This window comes from Pteropus medius, unplaced genomic scaffold (assembly GCF_902729225.1).
Source record: "Pteropus medius unplaced genomic scaffold, Ma_sr-lr_union100, whole genome shotgun sequence".
In the NCBI taxonomy this organism is placed as follows: domain Eukaryota; kingdom Metazoa; phylum Chordata; class Mammalia; order Chiroptera; family Pteropodidae; genus Pteropus; species Pteropus medius.
The window spans coordinates 18,871,460-18,896,505 of NW_024349802.1; the positions used below are offsets into that span (position 1 = coordinate 18,871,460).

At 43.7% G+C, this 25,046-nt stretch overlaps 2 protein-coding genes across 5 annotated transcripts in view; one reads left to right on the plus strand and one right to left on the minus strand.

The window, feature by feature from the left end:
• The window catches only part of SLC36A1 (solute carrier family 36 member 1), a 265,469-nt gene that overhangs the window by 67,479 nt on the left and 172,944 nt on the right, over positions 1–25,046 (plus strand). The gene's annotated exons all lie outside the window — the stretch shown is intronic.
• FAT2 (FAT atypical cadherin 2) overlaps positions 1–25,046 on the minus strand; it is a 72,715-nt gene that overhangs the window by 15,671 nt on the left and 31,998 nt on the right. The window contains exons 6-18 of the mRNA XM_039836655.1: positions 24,129–24,339; positions 22,293–22,432; positions 21,477–21,758; positions 20,192–20,402; positions 14,085–18,143; positions 12,383–12,579; positions 11,507–11,660; positions 9,320–9,553; positions 7,682–8,065; positions 5,085–5,299; positions 3,965–4,102; positions 3,204–3,347; positions 2,700–2,897 (exon numbers count right to left, since the gene is read on the minus strand). Coding sequence (XP_039692589.1) covers positions 2,700–2,897; positions 3,204–3,347; positions 3,965–4,102; positions 5,085–5,299; positions 7,682–8,065; positions 9,320–9,553; positions 11,507–11,660; positions 12,383–12,579; positions 14,085–18,143; positions 20,192–20,402; positions 21,477–21,758; positions 22,293–22,432; positions 24,129–24,339 — 6,567 coding nt within the window. The remainder of the gene's footprint in view (positions 1–2,699; positions 2,898–3,203; positions 3,348–3,964; positions 4,103–5,084; positions 5,300–7,681; positions 8,066–9,319; positions 9,554–11,506; positions 11,661–12,382; positions 12,580–14,084; positions 18,144–20,191; positions 20,403–21,476; positions 21,759–22,292; positions 22,433–24,128; positions 24,340–25,046) is intronic.

The window sequence follows — 25,046 nt, forward strand, 5'->3', positions numbered from 1 at the left end:
GATCTGAAGAGTGACAGACCTAACTTAGATCAGGTGGGAAGGGAGCCTCTGAGGAGCTAACCCATGAGCTGAGTCCTGAGGGATGAGAAGAGGTGAGGACGAGAGGTGACTAACAAGGAACAGCCTTTGGGTGGCAAAGAATGTGGTGTGCTCAACAAAACAGGAAGGGGACACTGTTTCCTGGAGGAGTGGGCAGAGTAAAGGACCAGAGGTGAGGGAGAGGGAAGCAGGGACCCCATCACTGATGGGCTGAGGAGCAGAAGGTTGCATTTTATGTCAGAGCCACAAAAAGCCATTGAAGGTTTTGAGCAAAGCAGTGACGTGACCTCATTTAAGCAGGGAGAAGAATGTAAATAAAAAATTTGTTTTTCTTTCACGTTTTACCAAGCTGTCCCTGCAACTTTCTGCCAAGACTTAGCAAAGACAAAGCTTTTCTTTTTCTCTTTAGTGATGTTGTCGCTTCCTCGGCTGTCAACAAAAGTCTCCACAATTTTCCTGACAGTAATATCTTGTTCACGTATATCCCAACGCTTTGGGTGGGTGAGCAAGTTGTAAAATTACACCTACTACTGGGAATTGTGCATAACCCTAGTGAAATATCAATAGCAACAACAATAATTAATACTACTACTAAGTATAATATATAACTAACATGACTGAGTACTAACTGTGTACTTTAAATGCATGATCGTAGTTTGTCCTTCTTATGAGATAGGTACCATAAGTCCCCCATTTTACAAAAGATATAACTGAGGCTCCAAGTGGTTATGTAACTTGCCCAAGGTCATTCAGCAGAATCTGAACTCCTACCTGTGTCCAGAGCCTGTTTCTTTGCTGGCTTATACTACCTCCTAGTGAACAGAAATGGAAATGCAGGATAAATGAAAGAAATGGTAATGATGGCAATAGTTACTGATTGTCCGGGCCAGGATACAGAGGTCAGGAAGCTGTTTTCTCTCATCTCACCCTAGGCAATCACATCCATGCCCTTGGCTTTGAGGACCAACACCTGTCCCTCAGTCTGCAAACTCTCACTCCCAACTACCTAGTACACACCTCCACTTAGATATCTCATGGACACCAGAACATGTGCAAAACAGAGCCTTCCTTTTACCCCATAGACCTGTCCTTCTCCCAACCCCACAGACTTTCCAGTCTCATAGATAGCTCAACCACCCAGTCTTCACTGGAGCCAGGAACCTGGGAATCATCCCTGATTCTCTTTTCTCTCTCTCACCATATCCAACCCATCACCAACTCGTGTTTATTTCCACGTAAAAGTTGTCCCAAATCTATCCACTTCTTGCATCATTACCATCACCTGAAGGTCTCAGCACAACTATTCCCAGTTTAGGTGACTTCTCATTGTTATCCCTCAGCAACTCTTGCCCCATTCATTCACGCTCTCTAGACCTTCAAAAAGGATCCCCTGAAACACAGGAAGGGTCACATCCCTTCAACCACTTCTCATTGCACTTGGATTAGAATCTAAAAGTATTACCAGTCTTATAATTAGGATGACTATACTTGGTTTCCCTAAGACGGTCTTGATTTTCATCTGGGTGGATCAGTTATCACCAGTTAACTATTTTTAGTTCCTCTTTCACTCTCAAGAATATCACAGTTTGGACCTCAAATAAGATGGTCACCCAAGCTATGAGGCCTCCATGATCTGCCCAGCTCATCTCTTCAGCGTTATTCTCACCATTGCTCACTATGCTCTGACCATGTTGGCCACATCTCAGGTCACTTCAAGCTCTTTCCCAACTCTGGACTTTGGCTCATCTTGTTCTTCTGGCCTGTGACACTCTCCTACCCATTTTTCTCATGGCTGGCTCCTCAGATCTCAGTTCAAAATACCCCCTCTCCATGAAGACTGCCACCTCTGAATATGTATCTCTCCTCTCTTTATCTGTTTATTGTTTATCTCTGTAATTAGAATCGAAAGCCCATGAGGACAAGAACCATCCCCTTCTATCCTTCTGCTATATTGCTAGAAGCTAGCATAGGGCTTAGCATATGACAGATGCTCAACAATTTGTTGAAAAGCTGAATGAATGAATGACTAGCTGGCTGGCTGAATAGATGAATACATCATCCTGAGCCCAGAGAAGTTCACAGAATAGCAGGCTTCACTAGACTTGAGGTTTAGGAAAAGGATTTGGGGGGAATGAAAGGAGAAATGTTTGACCACCATCTTGGCCACTTTCATTGGGCAATTCTCATACAACCTGTAACAGTACCACTGTAATCCCCTACACACACACACACACACACACACACACACACACACACACACGTTCTATCGACCCCACATCAATTCTCTAGGGTAGGTCTTTAACAAGGCCTGAGGTTCATGGAGCTATTCTGACCAGCTTGAGGAGTTAGAGCCAGGGAGAAGAATTAAGAGCGGGGCAGGAATGAAGAGTTTGGGTTCTGGGGTCAGAGTGCTTGGGTTTGAAGCAACCCACCTCTGCCAGTCATACAATGTGCCTCAGTTATCACATCAGTAAAATGAGGGTGTTAACTGTACCTGCCCTAAAGCATGTTGTGAGGATTTAATGCAGTGATGCATGTTTATCACTTAGCCCAGTGCCTGGCACATAGTAAGAGCTCTAATAATAGATGCACTAGTAGTGCTTTTGCCCACACATATACTGTCCCCATGGTCACCACCAGTGGCCCAACTCAGTTCTCACCTCAATCTGAAGTTGATACCATTCCTGGACTCTCTTGCTCAGGCCCACGGTAGTCACCAGCCATCCATCTGGGGTCACACGGAAGGCAGAACCATCGTTCCCTTTGGTGATTTGAAATGCGTAAGGAGGGCCATTCTCTGGGGAGTCTGGGTCATTCAGGATCAGCTGCAGGACTTTGCTGCCAATGGGGGAGTTCTCCTGAGACCAAGAGTGACAGGAAATCAAAGAGCAAAATGAGTCCCAGTTCTTCCCATCACATCTTTTTGGACCCCCTTCTGTAGGATGAGTCCTTAGCACTCTGGCTGCTCCCAGGACAAGCCTTCACCTTGAGCTGTCATTCATTCATTCTGTCTGCCTGTGAGTTAGTTGTTGCCTTTGTCAGTCTAGTTGAGTGCAAGGTCACAGCCACTGTTCAGGTGGACTAATACCAGTGGTGAGCACCCTCCACTAGGAAGGAAATGAAAGAAGGGTGGGTTCATGATGCCTTTGGAAGCTCAAGCATACCTGGACAGAGGTGCTGTAGTTGAGCTGGAAGAATCTCGGTGGGTTATCATTGATGTCAACCACTTGGATAGCGATGTCTATGTCTTCATGGAGTGGGGGCCGCCCACTATCTGTGGCTCGGAGCCTCAGAGAATAGCTAGAAGTCTATAGCAAGATGCCCAGTGGAGAGTTAGCAACAAGACTCCTCAATTCTGTACCCTAGCTCATCACTAATGTTTTCAGAAAAATAAGATGGAGACACTCTCCTATGCCCACCCTCATTGCCCAGCCATAGCATTTTAGGGCCCAGGTTCTGGAGTCAAACAGAAATAGATTTGATTTCCAGTTCAGCCATTTACTAACTGTGAGACCATGGGAAAGTGACTAAACTTTTGGGAGGGTGATATCAGGACCTACCTCCTAGGATTATTTTAAGGACCAAATGGCACAATGTATGTTAAGGACTTAGCAAAGCACTTAGCAAAGTTCCTGGCACAGAGCAGGTGCTCAATAAATAACTTGTTATGATGATCTAATGTTCCCTAGTCAGTAGTGAGAAGCTGGCCTGAGCTCCTTTAGGGAAGGTTAAGGATTACTCACCCTCTCTCCTGCCTTTGGCCTCATAGGACACAGAGGTCCCACAGAGAAGACAAGTAGGAGACACTAAAAGCAGGTCTGGAAATGTCAGCATGGAATGTTGACCTCGATTTATCCTCTGGGCCTTCAGTGGGGCTCTATTCTGCTCTGATGAGCTCAGATTGGGCTCCACCCACATGACTCACCTGTTCCCAATCCAGGGCCTTGGCCACCTGTAGCTCTCCCTTCTTGGGGTGGATGTCAAAGTGTCCAAGCTGGTTCCCTCCTACCAGACTGTAGGTGATGGCACTATTTAGGGGCCCATCTTCATCGGTAGCTGACACCTGCAGTAGAAGTGGGTGATGATTGTGAATGGAGGAGCAAGCAGGACCAGAAAGGAATCTTGGCCTCTGGGAGCGTAGGGGGCACAGATATGTCCCTGCCACAATGATTGTGGAGTCATTCTTGCCAAAGGGATCTCCTAATTCACATCCTAGTATGGACTTCAATATGTCATGGTTCATTCATTTATGCATTCATTAATTCATTTATTCATTGACTCGTACCGACAGAGTGCTAGGTCCTCTGCTGGGAGGTGAGGAATGTGGCAAAATGAATATGCCCACAGGAAACTTAGTGTCTAATTTTATGGATAATTCTAATCTGGGGGCAAAGTATGATCAGCTTTATGAGAGCATAGGAAATGCAGTGATAAATTCCAGCTGGGGAGATTAAAAAGGATTCATGAAGCCTTGAAAGATAAGGAGGACTTCTGGGAGTGGAGCCCCTGTTCCAGGCAGAGGAAACAATATGAACTCAGAAGTGTGAAAGTACAGAAGACGTCTGGGGAAAGGCACATCTTCCTTTGTGGTTGGATCTTTGGGAGCATGTAGGGAGTGGAAGGGGCTAAGACTGGAAGGCAGAGTGAAGATGGGCATATAGAGTTTCCCTCCATGCAATTGGGAGCAATTACATGTTTCAATGCAAAGAGGTGTTATTTGGCGTCTCCTCCTTCCCTCCCTTCCCACACTGACACTCCATGTCATGCATTGTGACCAGGCTCTTCCCAGGCTCTGGAGCCTCTAGCAGTCCTCTGGGGCCTCTCCCATGCCCCATTCTGTCAGTACTTGATCTAGATCTTATCAAACATGTCCCTGATACATTTTGTCATGAGAGATAGTTTGGCCAAGTGGCTACAAGTCAGAGTCAAGTCTATACTGTATTTATTGAAAAACTAATCAGTGCTCATAGATGACTGGGGGAAGAAGAGATAAGAATCCACCCCAGAGTCCATGCCCTCCAAAGGACAAAATTGCAGATCCTTACTGTGAGCACAACATCACCCACGAAGGCATTCTCCAAGACCCTCACGCTGTACAGATCCTTGGGGAATCTGGGCCGGTGTTCGTTGATGTCAGTGATGTTGACCACAATTGTGGTCATGTCACTGAGGGAGGAAGAGCCTTTCCGGCTGCACTCAATGGACAGGAAGTACTTGGGGCTTGTCTCAAAGTCCAGGCTCCTGTTGACGTACAAGATCCCTAAAGAAACAAGAAGTAATGGGAGCATTGAGGCAGTTGGGGCCAGAAAGGCAGAGGGCTGAGGGATCTTGAGACGAAACCCAGGAGAGGCAGGTCAATAGGGTTGGGAGAGACAGATCTCCTCCATCATCTCCTCCATCATCTTCTCTTTCATCTCCCTCTTTATTTACCCTTATCCATTACCTTCCTCTCCCCCTCCATCTCCTTTCATTTCCCTAATTATTCTCAATGTCAGTATTTCCCTCATTTATTTCTGTAATTTATTAAAATCTCATTTAATTCTATAATATTAAATCTATCTCATGTAGCTCTATAATAACTATATGGAGCAGGAAAAAGTGATTCCCATTTTGTAGGTGAGTCATCTGATGCTCCCAATAGCTAAGTGACCTGCCCAAGCTCATTCAGCTAGTGAAAGACAGATGTTAGATTATAAAGAGGCTTATAATACTCAAAGTTGTTCAACAAATTGTTAGAAGGTAGATTTATTATTCTTAAAACTGGAAAAGAAAATACCAAAAGTTTTTCCTGCCGTTCCTGGATAACCAACTAGTTAATGGTAAGAAACTCTTCTTTATAAAAGAATTCCACAATGGAATATTACTCAGCCATAAGAAGAGATGAAATACTGCCATTTGCAACAACATGGATGAACCTTGAAATAATCATACTAAGCAAAATAAGCCATATAGAAATGTTGAAAATCACATGATATCACTTATATGTGGGATAGAAACCTAAAAGCAACAAATGAACAGGACAAACAGAGACTCATGAACATGGACAATAGACTAGTGGTTACCAGAAGGTGGGTGGAGGGGGGAGGAAAAATAAATAAAATTGACTACTATTAAAAAAAATAAATTAAAAAAAGTCTTTAAAAGAATTCCAGTTAATAAATGAATGAGGAATGATAGGATTAGGAAATCACTGTTTTGCAGCTCCAAATGAAATAATATATCTATAAAATAATCACTAAAGTCTGCTAAAACCATTAGAAGAAGAACTGATGAAGAACTTCATACTGGATAAATCAGGCTGACAACTCCGAGCCCACTGACGATCTTAACCTCAGAAAAAGAACCAGTCATCCTCCCAACATAGTGCGAAGGAGAGCCCAGCATTGTCTACAAAGCATTATTGCCAAAAATTGAGCTTGAACTTGCAGGTTTTTGCTCCAAATGTCATTTATAGGACTTCTAGGGGCTAGAGGGATATGTTACATGACATCATAAAGATGCAGCTAGCCAATCCAAAATATAATAAATTCTTTCTGACACATGACCCAAGTTTTTCATTAAATAAATGGCAGGGGGGAGTAAACATGAGAGATTAAAAGAGACTTAAGATGTTGCACATAAACCAAATGCAATATGTGAATATTTGGGGGATGTTGACAAACCAATTTCAAAAGGACATTTATAAAATAATCTGAAAAAAACTATCTGGCTAGGTATTAGACAATATTAAGGGATTATTATCTTTTAGGTGTGATAATGGTATTGTGGTTATGTTTGCAAAAGGATTCCTTATCATTTAGAAATACACACTGAAGTATTTATAAACAAAATGATATGATGTCTAGGATTTGCTTTAAAGTAACTCAGCAACGGGGGGATGTGAGACGTGACAGGTAAAGATGAAACCACTCTGGTCTGTGTTGATAATTCCTGATGCTGGGTGATAGGAACAAGTAGTTTCTATTGTTCTATTTTTTAATATGTTTAAAGTCTACATAATACGAACTTTAAAAGAATATTGCTCAACCATAAGGCGGCTACTTTAGAAGGCAGACAGCATGGGGTGTGGGGATGAGTCCGCATAGGGCATGGCCTGACCTGGGGAGTTTCTGGGGCCTTTCCACGAGGTTCTGTGAGTCTCACTAGACCCTTCTGTTGCTAGGAGGAAAGATGAGAGATGGTTTCCTAGCTCTCTCTCTCTCTCTTCATTAAAATAAGGGGAAATTCGGGAGTGCCAGGGTATTTGGTGGGGCACCAGGAGGGAAGCAGGCAGCCTTGTCCTGGGCTGCTGACGCCCTACATTCTAGTAAGTGCTTCTACCCCTGCAGCCAAGAAGGGTGGGTGGCCTCAGCCTCCTGGGGCTGGGGCTGAGCTGAGACTTGAAGCCGTAAACTGTGGCAGGATAGTGGATTGCCGAGGGTCCTGGGTGGGGGTGTGGGGGAATGAGGGTGATTCCATACACGCTGTCCCCAGGGTGCAGAAGGGTACTGGGAGAGATGCAGAGTGAAGAAAGGGCCAAAGGAGGATGGCCACGGGGGTGGGCTTCTTGGGGCAAAAATGCTGTGTGTGTGAGGAATCCAAATTCCCACAAGACCCCGCATGCGCATGTGCCCAGGGGCTGTCTCAGGGCTGGCTCTCTCACCTGTGCGGGCATCCAGGCGGAACCTTCGTTGCTCATTCCCACTGACCATGCGGTAGCCGGTCTTCTCAGTACCTGGGCGAGTGAGGGTGGCCAGCTGCAGCACCTCTGTACCAAGCGGGGTGTCCTCCGGCACCTGCACACTGTGCTCAGTGTTCAGAAACACAGGCAGGTAGTCTTCGAGGCCCACCACGGAGACCGTGACGGTGCCCAGCGTGGACAGCGGGGTTGGCGTGCCCAGGTCAGAGGCACGGACAGTGAGCAGCAGTGCTGCCTGTGGCCTGACCCGCAGCGGCTTCTCCAGCCGAATCACGCCTGTGGTGGCCTCTATGGAAAAGAGGCCTTCCGCAGAGTCAGTCAGAGAGTAAACCACTTGAGCATTGGCGCCTGTGGGGAAGACCGAGGTCGTTTGAAGGGTTAATGGTAAACTGGTGCAAGGTCAAGGGATGTGTCCTAGAAGGGAGGTGGGATTGAAAACATGAAATTGAAGCCACTAGGGTTCCTCCACCCCAGGAAGGAAGGTTGGGGCTGGAGCAGATAGTCACCACCTCCCGGTCTTGGAAGGGCTGTCATGGGCCAAAGTCTAGGAGATCTGTGTGGCTGTCGAAGGCAGGACCTGGACTGATGGTTGTCAGCTCCAAACAGATAGCAGTTGATAATTGCCTGAGGTACCATGAAAGGAAGGGCTGCCTAGGAAGTAGGGAGCTTCCTGTCCCTAGAGGTGAGTAAGCTCTGGCTTACTGAGCATTTACAGGGCCTTGTAGCCATTAGATGCATTTGTGCTGACTATTTGTCCTCCCTAGAACCCCTGCGACCCTCCGATATCTCTCACCTCTTCACTGACAAGCTAAAACTCACTTCCTCTAGGAAGTCTTAAATTTACTTTGCTGGTGTCAGAGCAGGGTATTTTGATCTCACTTTTATCATCATTGTAATCATTGTCATATCCTACATTGATCTAGCTATTTTGACCTGAGGGCATTTTTTACCCTACCTCAATTATAAAATTTGACTCAAGAAAATTGGACACACACACTTATACAGACATATGTACATGTCATATATGTGTGTGTATGTGTGTATATAAACTACAATAAAAACACTTAATGATGGCAGAAGATATAATTGGTATAATATAGAACAAATACCCCCGGATGAATCAAATTTGCTTTGTAAATTAACCCTAATTAGAATTAACCCTAATGAAAATGATATAATTAAAGTTAAAATGTAAAATATTGAAAATGATTCCACTTCATTGTATAGAAAATTGATCAAGGAATTTAAAAGGCTTAATGGAGTACATGCCCAAAATTTCTTTCTTGTGGCAAATTAATCAGTTGAATATTTCTGATTGTTGTATTTCAGATTAAATGTTTGTATTTGAAATGTCCTTGGGATTAAAAGACAAGACAGGTTTGAAAGGGCTCTAGGTATAAGCGGCAATGAGAAACAATGAGGCTGAAGTGCCCTGTCTCGGCCTCAAAAGAGTGCCAAAATCTTTTGTCACATTGCACGTCGGTATGGAGTTTGTGGACAAACATTTTTTACTCTTAAGTGTCCACAGACTTACCAGTCCCAGAGCCAAACCTTTGCCCAAGGTGACCCTGTGAGCAAATGGCTTCCAATCCTTATTCTCACCTTGATCAGGATCCCGGGCCAATACCACCGCCACGGGGGTCTTCACCGTTGTGTTGTCGAAGACAGCCACAGCACAGTGACTGGGGAAGAACCGGGGGGCGTTGTCATTCACATCCTCCACGTGGAGGGTCACATCTGCCTGGCAAGACTGGCCCCCTCCATCCGTTGCCTTGGCAACAAGGCTGTAGATATCCTTCCTCTCTCGGTCTAGGGCTGTGAGTGTAGTCAGCTCCCCTGGCCAGAGAAATGACAACAAGTGAGCTTTTTCTGGGCGATGGGATCCCAGTACATGCCTTCTAGATATCTGTAAGAGACAAAGCCAACCTCACAGAGTTTTGTCCCAGAGAAAAGAAGTCAGTCCTGCGTATGTATGGTTAGGGAAGAAGCTCAGCCTCTATCCCCTGCACCCGCTCACTTCCCTAATTCTCGCAAACTCATTCCAGCACCACATCATCAATCTGAGATCCACGCCAACAAAGTACAAAGAGGCACAACATTTTTAAAGAACATTTAGGCAATTTCTAACAACACATAAAATGTATTTATCCTTTGGCCCACAATGCTAGGAATACATCCTATAGAATAATCAACCCAACAGATATTCTCTGCATAATTGTTTATAACAGCATCATATTGAAAACATCCCCTATGTTTTTCAAAAAAGGACTGGTTAAATATATTATGATTTAGCCATACAATAAAATACTCTGCAACCAAGAAGGAATTATAATAAAGCTTTATTTACTGCCTTGCTAATTTCTCTAAGATATTGCTATGTGAAAAAAAGCAGTCACAAAATATTCTATATAGAGATTTTGGAGCTGTGTGGAAAATAAGTCAGATAGAATATATACCAAGAGTGCTTATCTTTGGGGGAGGGGCTGCTTATTGTTCAGACTTTCCAATTTCTGCATAGTTTGCACCTACATTGTTTGAATTTTTGCACAATGAGCATGTATCATTTCCATATTCAGAGAAACCACCCATTTTTTAAGGCCCCACTGTTACCCTGCAGCTGAACAAACAGCAGCAGAGAGCGATCAGGTAACCCACCTGGGATGACTCAGCATGCCCACACTGGGGTCAGGAAGGACAATGTTATCTCCTGTCTATCCAGTCAGCTTCCTGGGACACTACTCTCACCTGCCACCTCCCTGCTCAGGAATCTCCAAGGCTACTGGTTCCGAGCCAAGTGTTGGTAGCTGGCCCTCCGTGCCCAGGGCCTTCTGTGCTGTCCATCCCCACGTCCTCCCCTACAGCATCAGAATAGGGATCCCATCTCTGTGGGCTGTTCTTCCAAAGGAAGTAGACCCACCCACCCACCAGACTCTCACAGCCCAACCTCTCCCAGGTATTCGTGGTCTGTCCTGCAGGGCTGTCTGCTTCCTGCTCTCTGCTTTGTCCCTTAACTGTTGAAAATGACAATGGCAACCACATCTATCGAACTCTTATTATGTGCCAGACCTGGGCTAGGCTTCCGCAAGCTTTATCTCTGATCCTTATAACAATCCTATGAAGTTTTACCCCTAGTCTGCAGAATATGCATCTTGAGATTTTATCTTTGACCTTGATGCTCACCTGCCTAAATTCATCAGAGGCTCTAAACATGGGATTTGGCTCCCCCATCCTGGGGGTCTCATCCTTTGCCCTCTCTCCTTCTATTCTGTGCATCAGTTTTTGGCCTTCCATCAGGTCCTGATGTGCACACTCTTTTCCAAAACAAGGTCCTTGTATAAATTCTCCTGCCTCGAATGTTTATTCCTATTACTTATTACTCCTTCATCTACCCTGGCTAACTCTTATATGTCCTCAAGCCTCACATAAAATGTCTTTCTTCAGGGAGGTTTTACTTAATCCCACTCCTATGCCTAAATCAAGTTCTCTCATCAAAACTCCTCTTAAACTTCTGCATTTTTTCTTAACTCAGTACATTTAAACCACTGATTCAGTGACTGCCTTTTCTACTAGATTATAAAGGCCAATCTTGTCTTATTAGCCTATTGATTATGTCCCCAGCATCTAGTGCAATGCTTAGCACATAGTGCCAATATATGTTTGCGGAGTGGATGGATGGATGGATGGATAAGTGAATTCCTGTTTCTTCCCCCAAGGAACCTACCATAGTACTGGGCACTTGTTATTCAGTAAATAAGTTCTTGGCTCAATCCTGCAGCTCAGGAAACCCACCTGTATGTGGATCTAGTTTAAATTCATCTGCTCCAGGGCCGTGCAGGGAATACGTGATCTGAGCATTGGTATCAGAATCCAGGTCTGTTGCAGAAACTTTCAAAATGAAGTGTCCTGGAGCTATATCTTCACTGACTTTGCCACTATAGAGAAGCTGAAGATGGAAGACAAAGAAGAGGGAAGTTGAGGGAGTTACACTTAGGTCTAGAGAGAGGCAAAGTGACAGGGAGACAGAAACAGAGAGAGATTGGAGAGGAAAGATGGACACACACACATACACCATGGGAAATTTAGGGTTGAATTATATGAGGCTGTGAGGGAAGTATCCATTATGTAAAATGTAACTGCCCTGTCTACATGTTTGTAAATACGGACAACCTGGAGGAGGGTATCTGTGTTGGTCTGTATTACCCATGCAGATGTGGGGATACGCATATGTGGGCCTGAGGGCAGTGCAGGGTGTCCCTGCATGGGGGCAGGCCTCTATGGATATATTTGGTAATGATCCATGCTAACAAGCTGAGCCGTGGAGGGAGTTTCCCATTGGGCATGGCAGACTGTGTTTGGAGAATGAAAAAGTTAATTTACTTCTGGGTATGTTTTGCAGAGAAATGGGCCTTTGTAGGGGTTTTAGGGGAGAGGTATGAACCAGGGGTCCTAAAGAGCTTGGTGACATCCCTATGGGGAGGCCAAAGAATTACCTAGAATGACCCTGCCCAAGGCACTAGTCTGAGGCCAGCTGAGGAGAAGCAAGACAGGTGTGGTCAATAATGGCCAGCCTAAGAGATAGTCCCCTGAGTCCTTCTCCTTCCTCTTGCCCTTCGCTCCAGCTTCCTTGCTTCCACTGCCCCCCGCCCCACCCCACCAGGCTCTCACCTGTGAGCACTGAGGGCTGTTATCATTGATGTCCAGGACGAAGATCTCCACAATGACCGCAACCTGGAACTTGCCATCTGAAGCTGTGATTCTGAGCAAGTACTTGGCCATGTCCTCACGGTCTAGGGTCTTCCTCGAGAAAATCCTCCATTCATCTCCAACTTGGCTGATGCCAAACTGGCCCAAGGGGTCTCCGTCTAAAATCGTGAGACAGAGATTCCAGAAGCTGAGCAACAGGAATGAACCAGGTCTTGTACCACAAGTGGCGGCCCACCTGACACTTTTAGGATTGCTGGGAAAGACAAAATTTTCCTCCCTTGACTAGGGACCAACTGCTCTACACTGAGTCAGTTATTTGGTATTCTGAAGCACAGCTGTGTCTTTCGACTTCAAATCATCACTGCAAGAAGCACCGCTCCAAAATATGTGGCCGAGGGACAGGTTTCTTATTTTTCGTGCCTTGGAAGAAGTTGGAGGAAGTTAAAGGGAAGCAAATTTTAATTCTATACAAGAACTTTTTTTAGTATCTATTCAACAATGGAGGGGTGGAAAGTGATCAACAACACTAAACTCTCTGAGGTCTTAGTTTACAATTGAGGACACAGACTAAGTGGAGAGTCAGATGATCAGCAGGTTTGCTTCTAGTCATCTTTCCTTGACACCAGGCACTGGTAGGGGAGATGGATTTCTGAGATTCCAAGATTCGAGAGTTCCAAGATTCAGCTATTCTAAGAGTTGATGACACATTGACATTATTTTATTACTCAGAGATTTTAAGACTTTTGTATTTTTAACAGTCTGATACTATAAGATGATGAGATTCTATTTCCCTAAGACTCCATATTTCGAACAGCTCTGATCCAGGATCTGACTTCAGGATTTTATGATTCTTAGTTGGAACTTTAGGTTCATTAACTCTCCTGTAGACGGATGTGATAGGAACCATGTCTATGGGAACAGGATGACATGGCACCTTGAAGACGGAGGAAGAAACACTGAGAATCAAATACTCTTTTTGCCATTGGTTGGCTTTTTCAGCCATTGGACAGGAATTGGGGTAATTTAGGTTTGCAGTAGGTATCCACTGAAGAAAGCAGATGGCAGAGTGTGATTTTAATCCCAGCCCTGACAGAAGTTTGCAGTGTGAGTTTCTCCCTCTATCTGGGTTTTGGTTCTCACGTGTGTGAAATGAGGGGATTGGGCTGGAATCATATCTAAGGAAATGTTTTCACTTCAACACTTAGGTTCTATGATTGACTAAAAAGCATTTTCTACCACCCACAACTTGCTCTCGGCAAGATACTACTCTAAAGGACAGTCACTTGACAGAGTTTTCACGGATCACATAACTGTTGATGCCTTCTGCATCTCCCAGAAGCTGAGAACAGTTACAGTATCTCCCTTATGTTCTATCTACTCCACCTAAAGTCATAAGAGATCCTCTTTGCAAAGCACTTTCCAAGTTATAGGGAGCTCTCAAAACTTTTTCAAGTTAGATTTTACCAGTATCCCTGGTGAATGAGAACAGGCATGCCAAGTCTATAGATGGAGCAATTGAGGTTCTGGGAGGTTCAGTGATTTACCTAAGGTCACACTGTTAATAAGTGGCAGAGCCAGGTCTTAAACCTATGTCTTAGGGTGCCTCTTACTGAACGCTTTTCAATATACCCCAATGCCTCCATTCTGAGACAGGTATCCTTACCTGTGATGTAGCAGGTGACCTGTCTGTTCTGCTCAGATATATCAGCATCAAAGGTTTTGAGAGTGGCCACAGGTTCACCAGGTTCACTATTCTCAACCACAGATCCTCTGTAGTCTTCAGAAGCAAATTGGGGAGCATTGTCATTCTCATCTGTAATGGAAACTTCTACCAGGACCTGAGAAGATAGCTGGATGGTCCGGCCATTGTCATAGGCCATCACATAAAAGTGGTAGGTCTGGCGGGTCTCACAGTCAAGTTCCTGGAGTGTAGTGATCCAGCCAGTCTCACTGTCAATGGCAAAGAGCTCATGGATATTGCTATCAGGGTCCACTGGCAGCCTGTAACTCACTTGGCCATCATTTCCAGTGTCCTGGTCATTGGCAGTCACTTGTATGACTGAGGTCCCCACTGGCATATTCTCAGTGAGGACAGCCTTATATGGATCAGCCTCAAATATAGGCCTATTATCATTGACATCCTTCACTTGGATGTTGACAGTCACCAAGGAAACCAAGTAAGTGTCGTTATGAGGGCAATGTGCCATCAAATCAATCTGGTACCATTTGGTGGACTCATAGTCCATGGCCTTCCTCACCTTTAGAGCCCCTGTGTTTCGGTCCAAGGAGAAGACACCATCCCTGTTGCTCTCTGGTGTGGTGCCCTTCACCAGACTATAGATGACTGGATCTTGAGCTGCCACTGCTTTAACAGAACCAATTTCAGACCCTTCTGAAAGGTCCTCAGATACAGAGAAACTATACAGAGGTTCAGAAAATTTGGGCAAGGATACTTCGTTATCAACCACCTGAAGTCGTAACAGCACTAGAGAGTTCCAGTGAGGAGGACCCCCATCTTGGGCTTTGATTTTTAAGTCAAAGGCTCGATTTTCCAATCCCACCAGGCTCTCTTTCACCTTGACAACACCAGTGGTTGGGTTGATTTCAATGATCTCTTCATCCAAGTCCTCGATCGAGTCCACTGAGTAGGTGACATCGGCATTTCGACCTTCATCGGCGTCATAGGCCAGCACCTGGATAACTGGGGAGTCTTTACTGACATTGGACTGGACGGACACTGTGTACTCAGAGGCTTTGAACTGTGGGGCATTGTCATTTTCATCTGTGAGGATGATCTTCACAGTGCAGAAGGCCACTCTTCCTCCTCCATCCTGAGCCATGACCTTAATAGCAATGACTCTTTCTGTTGAATTTTCCCGATCCAGTTTCTGCAGAGTGGTGATCTGGCCAAGGGGGTTTATGGAGAACTTCTCACCTGCTAGTTTATTGATGATGGTATATTCTACAGTACCATAGGGACCACTATCTTTGTCTATGGCTAGCAACTCAATCACCTTGGTTCCTACCTTTGCATTCTCTGCTAATTCTGCCTCATAAACATGCTGCTGGAACTCTGGGCTGTACTTGTTGGCATTTGTAGTGTTGATATACACAGGCACAGTTGCTCGGAAGACCCCATCGGAAGCACCTACTCTCAAATTGTAAGAAGAGTCCAGGTGCCTTTTGCAAAGGTTCAGCATAGAAATTATTCCTGATGAGCTGTTAATGGAGAAGTGCCGGTCCTGATTGCCAGAAAGAATCAGGTACTCTAGGTGGGGGGTGTCCATGCTGTCGGGATCAAGAGCTTGAACTTTGAGAACTAGGTGTCCACAGGTTGCTAGCTCACTGACATTGGCTTCATACTGAGGTTGCCTGAACTCTGGAGGGTTGTCATTGATGTCAGACACACCGACAACCACAAGGGTTTCACCAGTGAGTGGGGGGTCTCCTCTATCCATGGCCCTGACCTTCACATGAAAGTGCTGTTGGGCTTCATAATCCAGCTCTTTAACTGTGGACATCTCCCCTGTGCTCCCATTGATCTGGAAGAATTTGGAAACATCTGAGCCATCTTCTATGATCTGATAGGAGACATCACGGTTCTGCCCTGAGTCCTGGTCAGAAGCCAACAGTTGGATCACAGGAGTCTGAGCAGGCAAGCCTTCTGAGACTGATGTGGTGTAGACCAATTGGGAGAAAGTGGGAGGATTATCATTGACGTCCTCCACCAGGACTTCCACTATGGCTACAGAAAATGATCCCAGAGCTGTGTCTGTGGCTCTGACTGTGAACACATGTTTGGTCTTAGACTCATAGTCCAAAGGGCCTGTTACTGTTAGAACACCAGTCTTAAAGTCAATGGTGAACAGCATCAAAGGCTCTTCTTCCACAATGTTGTAGATGAGACGGTGTCCTTCTGGACTCCGGGCCTGGGTGTGGAGAATTGGGGTATAGAGTGTGATATTTTCAGGCACTCTGACTTTATAATAAGGACTCTGAAACAGTGGGTTGGATTTATTTCTTACGATGACAAGTACCTCTTCCTTGGTCTGGAGGGATGGGGTTCCTCCATCCCGAGCAATGACTTTGAGGTGATACTTATTTAAAGCTTGATAATCAAAGGGTTTCTTCAGTGATATGTCCCCAAGATATGGGTCAATTCGAAAATATGTATAATCTTCTGCAAATGCATATGTGACAGCACCATTTACCCCCAAGTCTTGGTCAGTGGCAGATACCTGAAAGAGGACATCCCCTGGCTCTGTGCCATCTTGGATGATTGTGTAATAAGGCAGATGCTTAAATTCGGGATGATTGTCATTGACATCCTCAATAGAGACTCTGACCAGAGCCTGAGCCACCCGCTGAGGGGTCCGATTGTCCCTCAATTCCACTGCCACCTCATGAGTGTCCTGCTGTTCTCGGTCAAATGCTACACCTCTCGTCTGCAACACGCCTGCTGACTTGACCATACAAAACATATCTGTGCCATTTAAGAGGAAGTAGTAAAGAGTGTCATTCAAATGATTTCCCTGGACACCAAGAATCACCAATGCCTTTCTATCTCGCAAATTCTCTTTCACTGTTGCCCTGTAGACATCCTGGTCAAACTGTAAACTTGTGTTAAGAGCTTGTGTCAAAGAAATTTTTACCAGTGCAGTATCTTGGTACAGGCCATCAGAAGCCCTGATGGTGAGTTCCCGAGAGTGTCCCAGGAGAACGGGATTCAATACAGATATGCGACCATTGATGGGATGGATAGCAACAGCTTCATCAGCATTGCCTGTTTTGATGCTATAATTGACTTCCGAGTCATCGTCACTGGCCCACACCTCAAGGAGATCCATACCCCGATGGATGGGCTTCACTACTGTTACTTCATATATTTGGTCTGAGAACCTGGGAGGAGAGTCATTTACATCTCTAATATAGATGATGACCTGGGCAGACCTGGGTGCAAATAAGATGGGGCTTCCTTGGTCATGGACATAGATGCTGAATTGCAAAGAGGGCATGCTCTCGTAATCCATCTCTGATATGATGGATAGTGTTCCCATGCTGGGATCAATTTTGACATACTTCAAGGCCTCTTGGTCTAAAAGTTCATAAACCAACAAGGAATTAGCTTCTTTGTCATTGTCAGAGGCACGAATCACAAAGGGGTTGTTTTTTTCATCCATGATCATGCTGTACAGTGGAGCTGCTTCACTAATTTGGCCCACAAAAGTCGACTTTAAGAACATGGGAGCATTGTCATTTTCGTCAATGATGTAAACAAGAACTGTGACATCAGTAAATGCTCCCGCCATATTGCTACCTCGGATTTTCAGCTGGTAAGATGAAATTTTCTCATGGTCCAAGTTCTTCTGGGTGGAAATGAGACCAGAATACGAGTTCATGGAGAATACACCATCCTTGTTTCCCTCTCTTAACTCAAAGGTGACTTCAGAGGAGCTTGCAGCTGAGACAAGGAGAATCGGGGAACCAATGGGGATTGATTCAGGAATCTCTACAAAGTACTCAGCTTTTGAAAAGATGGGGGCGCTGCTCTCTGAGGGGTAGACATGAATGATCACTGTAGCCAGGTCATGCCACCGTGGGGAGCCTTGATCTTCTGCCTTCACTGTCAGAGTATACCGTGCATGCTTTGCCTGATCAAGTTTCTGGGCTAGAGTGATGATGCCTAGTAGGGTATTTATGTTGAAGAAACCCTCGTTGTTCCCTGAAACAAAAGACAAGACAAACTGAAGTTTATCACATCCTCAAGAGGTACCAACTAGGCTTTCTAGATTAGTAAAGAAGCCAAAAAACTTGGACATGGCAAAATTCACATCCCACGCAACCCTGGATTTAGTTATGATATAGCGTGTAGGGTAGTTATATATTTTATAAAATTCCTTACAGGGTGCACATAGTAGGTGCTCCATAAATGGCAGTTTCAATGATCACTAAGTCTTTGGGTCACAACTTGAAGCTACAAACCAAAGCTGCAGTCGGTCTTTGAAACAAAGAAAAGAGACTTATACTTTATAGAAAAAGCACATTCCACCATGTATTTCAGTGATGCCTTTTATAGGAAAAGCTTTAGTTACTGTATACAGAATTTTTAACCATCCTTTACATAACTTTTAATACCTTTGTTAACTTTTAATACCTTTGTTTATATATTCGGAAGATGAAAATTATAAAATAGACTCATAAATTGTTGAAATTGGTAGGGACTTTAAAAACCACCTTGTCTATTCCCCATATAGTGTGGGAAAGTCCTTGTCAGGCTTGGGGAGTGAGTGGCAAGGAATAAAGTGAGGAGGGACTGGATAGACCCAGATCTTGAGGCTCCTGATCAAACGCCATTTCCACCACACCTGAATTTCCTAAATTTTGGGCATTCTCACACTGCCTTTATAATTTTTTCTATATCCAGCCACTACCTATACTATTTTACATTATTACTTAATGGATATTTTCCTTTAAATTAGTTCATTTTTCGATTTTAAAATATTTCAACAGGCAACTTTATATTGCTACTTGAAAAAGAAAATCATTATTGCTTGCCACAAATCAGAGGTTACCATAAAAACAAGTCAATGGAAAACGTCTTATTAAAATTTGGATAAAATCAGTGCTTGCTAAAGGGTCTGAGCCTGAGACCTATTTTCCTCTTTAGTAAAACCGAAGAGTAGCAAGTGTTAGAAAAACTATGGCTGAGTGCTGTTTTCTTCTTTATACTTTTCTGTGTTTTCTATGTTTTAAAAATGAACATGCGTTACTTCTATAATCAGAAGAATATTTTAAAGTAAATCTTATCTATAAAATAAAATTAGTACCTCCATCATCAGGGTTGTCAATGAGATAAAATGAGATAAAAGATGTTATTAAACTTCATAAATCATAAAAAGTAAGCAATTAATGGGTTATAATGTGTAGTATTGTTCTTCAAGGATAACAATTTCTGTTTTTTTCAAAAAAGAAAATATTTTAAAAAGCTCTGATTTCCTGAAAGTATATGAGATACTGATAAGCAATAAACAAATATTATGCTCTATTAAGATAGAGAGCAAGTCATGTTCATCTCTGTCCCTCCAGAGCATCCAGCTCTCTGAAGTATTAATTATTATTAAAGATAATAATTAAATATGAATTATCAAACATTAAAAATTAGTGGGAAACTAGATATTAGCACTTTGTTACATTAATTACCTATAATTAACACTTATCAATGATAGCAATAACCTCTGGCATTTGTATAATCTACAGTTTACAACATATATTAATATACGTTTTCTCTTTTAATCTTTACAAAGACTTTCTGGCACAAGTAATGTTATCTCATTTTTGAAATGAAGAAAACTATATAACAGATACAAAATCATGATGTATTCTTAGCAGAAAATTAAAATTACTTCTAAAACTATGCCATACATCTTTTAAAGTATTTATAGGTCCTTCTCTTATACAGGCACAAAGATTACATTTTAAAATGTTGCATAAACTTCATAAGCATTCTCTATGTGTATTGTTTTTGATGGGTTTATATAATATACATGTGAAATCTCCCATAACACGAGTAGTCCCTTAGTGTTGCTCTTACCATCTTTGGAATTATATTACTTAGATGATTATAATCCTAGGGAATGGCTCTAGAATGATAATTCACCAAAGCTTAGAAAGCTTAACCCTTGATTAACTTGCAAATATATGGCTTTGGTGCTTTTCCTTATTACTAAAGCCCCTTCTCCCATGCTCTGGACTCATAGCCAGGCCTCTCACCTTTCAGAAAGGAGTAGTGGACCTCAGCATTGACTCCCCGGTCACTATCCATGGCTCGGACTTGGAGCAGCTCTGTGTCAAGGGCTGTGGTGTCAGGAATATTTGTCTCATAGTGGAGCTGGGTGAAGCGGGGTGGGTGGAGGTTTCCATCCTCCACCTGAATGGACACCCACACAAAGTTCCTCTTGATGGGCATCTCCTGGTCTCTGACCTATGAGCCCAAAAGGGCAGTGGGGTGAGCAGCAGATGGAATGGGAAGAGGCAGTGTTAGATTAAGGTCAATGAAATAGAATGCCAATGAGAAATTGTACCCAATTGTAACTCTCTGTATTCCTTTAAATTTTGCTCTCATTTATGCTTTTTTTCCTTTTAAAATAAGTTTATTAATTATTGATTATTAGGCTTAGCTATTTTAATGTGTAATTCCACTTTGAGAGAAAGGAAGAAGTAAACAGAGAAATAGTATTTTCCAAATTAGTTCTCAGAGAATATTAACTCTTAGGATGTTAACATAATACACAAGGAAGGGAAAAACATTCTATGATTAAGTAAATTTAGGCAGTGCTGAATTAAATGAAGTTAGTTTTATTTGCGCAGGACTTCTCAGAGCCTTTAATATATGTTAATGTGCCCAGAAGATGATAAATATATAAGAACCCTGAACCTTGAGTCAGGAAGGCTGGACTCTGATTCTGGTTCCTGCATGATTTTGAGCACATCTCTCTTCTTCTATGGACTTCAGGCATAAGATAAGAAAAATGGATAGGATCAAGGCTTGGACTAGAGTGAGGTGAATGAGGCATGTAGGGCGTAAATTTAAGGAGGAGGCGCTCACTCTCCGAGTTATTCAAGTGCAGGCACAAGACTCTGAGAGTGAGTCCTCCTTAAATTTTGTGCTCTATGTAACTAGCTCCTCTGATCATAAGTGTTTGCTCTTGGTGGAATGGTCTCTGGGTCCCTCCCAGCTCTGACACTATGTGAATCCACATTGTGATCATGCAGTCACAGAGCAGGGAGAGAACTGTTGGGAGATATTTGGAGCAAGTTCAAGGTTGCTGGAATTCTCTTGGCAGCTGTCCCATCTCTTTCTTCACTCCCAGGCATCCTTTATGGAAGGTACCTCTGGCAGGATATGAAATGTCACAACTCATCTCATGGATTATCATTATGAACATCAGTACACCTGGCCCATCAGGGGAAAGGGAACTTTCAGCATGCCTCCAAGCATCCACTCCCACACAGTTACATGCAAGTACATCCTCACCTGATTTTTCAGTGAACTCACCATAACTGTCAGCATGTGCTGGGAGGGCCCTGAGCCCAGGTCCAATTTCCCCACAGTTACCAGAACACCACTGCTTGGGTCCAACTGGAAGAGACTGGCACTTTCTGGGTCTTGGCTGCCATGTATAGTGTAGATGAGGCCTTTGCCTTTGTCTTGATCCGTGGCCTGGACTTGGAGGAGCTCAACCCCAGGCAGTGTGTCTTGGGGAACTCTGACCTCATAATGAGCTTCCAGAAACTGGGGCCGATGATGGTTAATGTTGGCAATCATGAAGATATAGACCTAGGTAGGTTAGTGAGAGAGAAGGTAGACCGTAAACTCCAGGGGGTCAAGGACCTTGTCTGTCTGATTCTCCATCATAATATATGTGCCTAGCACAATGCCTGGTGCACAGCTCTCAACAAGTAAGTGTTGAATCAATGATAAAATTTTCAAAATCACAAGACTTTCAGATAGTACACAATCAGAATTTTTGTTAAATGACCTTTTCAAATGAAATTTCGTGTAAAGTCGCAATATATGAAACAGATAAAACTCTGATTAAAGCCAGAGTAGAAATCCAAAGGCCCCCTTGCCTGACCATCATTCTTCATCCCTGTGGTACTCTATCTTTAATTGAAAACCGCTAATTTAGATAAACTCCCTCATTATACAGAGATCCCCAGTGGGAACAAGAATCCTTTCAAGATTGCAGAAGCAGAGAATGGATCAGATAAGACTGGGATGCAGAATCTTGATTCTAACTCAGCACTCATTCCAACCAAGAAGGCCTCTCATCCTCTTTCACCTTGGGGTTCCCCAGCTGATGCCTCTAACCTGAGTGGCAATAGTGTGAGATCCATCGGTCACCTCCACGGTCAAATTATAACTCGACTTCCTCCTCGTATCGAGAGGCTTGGCGATGACAATGCTGCCCGTGGTCTTCTCAATGTCAAAGTCCATGTCTTTGTCCCCACCTGGAGTGTGAGTTGGGAGGAAGCGCACACAACCTCAGTGACTTAGCAGGAGCACAATGTGGGGTTTGGCTGGCAGATTTATGGGAGGTGGTAGTATGTGCTAATCTTGGTTGGAGGGTCTGTGAGCATTTAAGGAAGAACTTGAATCAAGGATTCTAAGACTGTTCAGAAATAGTATGATATCTGTGACGGGCTGAAATTTATCTCCCAGGGGTTGCAAAAGCTGTAATTTATCTTGTTAAGTATTGTCAAATCATTATTGAGATCCGAGTGATGATACAGAAAAAGGTCAATTTATAAAGACTGAAGAGTCCCAGAGGAAGACCAAAATTAGCCACAGAATGTATTTTGCTACTAGAATTGAAACATGCAGAAGTAATAGTGGTCTATTTCGTGGCTTATAGGCAGTTTGCATGGTCTAAAGGTGCCTATACACAGGAAAAAAATGAGAATAACTCAACAAGAGGGAATTGATTTAATGAACTATAAGAATCCAAAACTTAGAATTATCATACAGCTCTTTAAATGTCTACTAAATAGAGTTCTGTTTAGTGACATGGAAATATGTTCACATATATTTTTAAAAGTTAGAAAACAATATTTTAATATAACAGAGAGAGAGAGAGAGAGAGAGTGTGTATGTGTGTGTGTGTGTGTGTGAGAGAGAGAGAGAGAGAGAAAAAAAGTGACCAGAAGGAAACACATCTAAATTGTAACAGTGGATTCGCTTCTGATTAGTGGGAGTTTAGGTGATTTTTAGTCTCTTCTCTGCACTCATTTGTGTTTTCTAAATGTTCTTTAGAGTACGTGTATTAATTTTGTATAAAAGAAAAAGAGCCAAACAGTGAAAAAGAGCAGTGAATCAGAACTATATGTAAATTCAGGAAGTCGAAAACTTAGGACGAATGCATATCCAATCTCTGAACCAGGCTGGAAAACTATAACAGGAATCCATGGTTCATGTGGTGCCAAAACTCTTACATTAGAGATTCTTAACCTGGAATCCCTGGCTGGGTTTTAGAGAGTCTACGAAACACCTAAATTTGTATGTAAATTTATGTTTGTGTGTTTATGCGTGCAACTTTCTGGGAAGAGGGCCTAAATGTTCATCAATTCCCAGAGGGGTCTGTGACCACCCCCACCCCCTAGATGTTTTAACAAAATCTTGGTTTAGAGACAGAAAGGAATTTCAGAGAAGGCCATTAGAGCTTGGACCCAAGTGTCTCCCATAATGAGAACGGATACTGTCCCCTGATCTTGAGGATGGAACCTGGAACTAAAAAATTAAGCATGGCCCCAGGGTATAGCTGGCCTCAGGCTTGTGGTCAGTGAAGTCAGCTCTACACTGATTTTCACATGGAAGCAGAAGAGGAAACACAAAACTTGTACTTTTTCTTCTGAGTCTCCCTGGACCACCCTCTTAAATCTCCGAGGCATTTGGGATAACTGAAGTACTATCTAACTCAGACCATGGAGGTTCCACCTGAGGTGATAACCAGTTTGGAAGGAAAGTTTGGCAGAAGTGGTGCTTTTACTACTCGCTGCCCCAGAGAACCAGGGAAGAAGCAATCACCACTCATGGTCAAAAGAGGGGCTGCCAGGGAGCATGACCTTGAGAGGGCTCAGAAAGATCATGCCATGAGGACTAGAGCTGGTCTATAAGGATGAGAGGGGCTGGTCCTCCTTGGGCCCTCACCTGAGATGTTGAACCAGAAGAGGCCGGGTCGGCCCTCGACACTGATGACTCCCACCATGTGGTTTACGGGGTCTGTCTCCATGACTGTAAAGCTGTAGAGGGGCTCGTCAAAGGCCATTGGGATGGAGGAGGGCCGGGGCTGGGGGATCCACTCGATGTGTAGACGGACACTGGCTGAGAGTGGTGCCTGCCCACTGTCTGTTGCTTTGATCTGAAAAGAGGCCAAAACTGAAATTGAGGCTTTGTCTGTAGGGTTGGGTTCAAGAAACAAGAAGACCCAGATGGCCAGCCAAGAAACAAGGTACCATGTGACTGACTGAGCTGGCTTCCCATTCACTCATTCATTCATTAGACACACAGTTGAGGGCTTGCTGTAAACAGGCACCATGCTAGTTGCCGTAGGCACAGTAGTGAACAAGACATGTAACCTGTGCTCAAGAACCTCATGAGCAATGAAAATCTAATCAAAGCCACTTTGTAACTGAAGGCTTATGGTGTGCTAGTTCCTAAACCAGACTTTACATACCTGGCCCCTTTACCTTTCCCAATAACCATTAATATAATAAACTACAATTTATTGAGCTTTCACTATTATAAGACCCTGCTCTAAGAGCAATATGTACAACATCTAATTTAATATGCAGTACGGCCCTGAGAGAGGTACATTATCACCTCCCTTTTGCGTAGGTGAATTCACCTGCCTGGGGTTGTCTGCCCGGCTGGCGATGAGGCTGTATTGGATTTAGGCTGTCTGACATGAGAGCCCATGCCCTAGCCTTTTGCTTTATGGGCTTCCTATAAGGAAAATGTTCTTAGCCTCATTTTACAGATGATAAAATAAAGGCTCAAAGAGGTTAAATGACGTGTCCAAGGCCACACAGGTATAAAATGGCAGAGCTAGGATTAGAACCTAGGCTT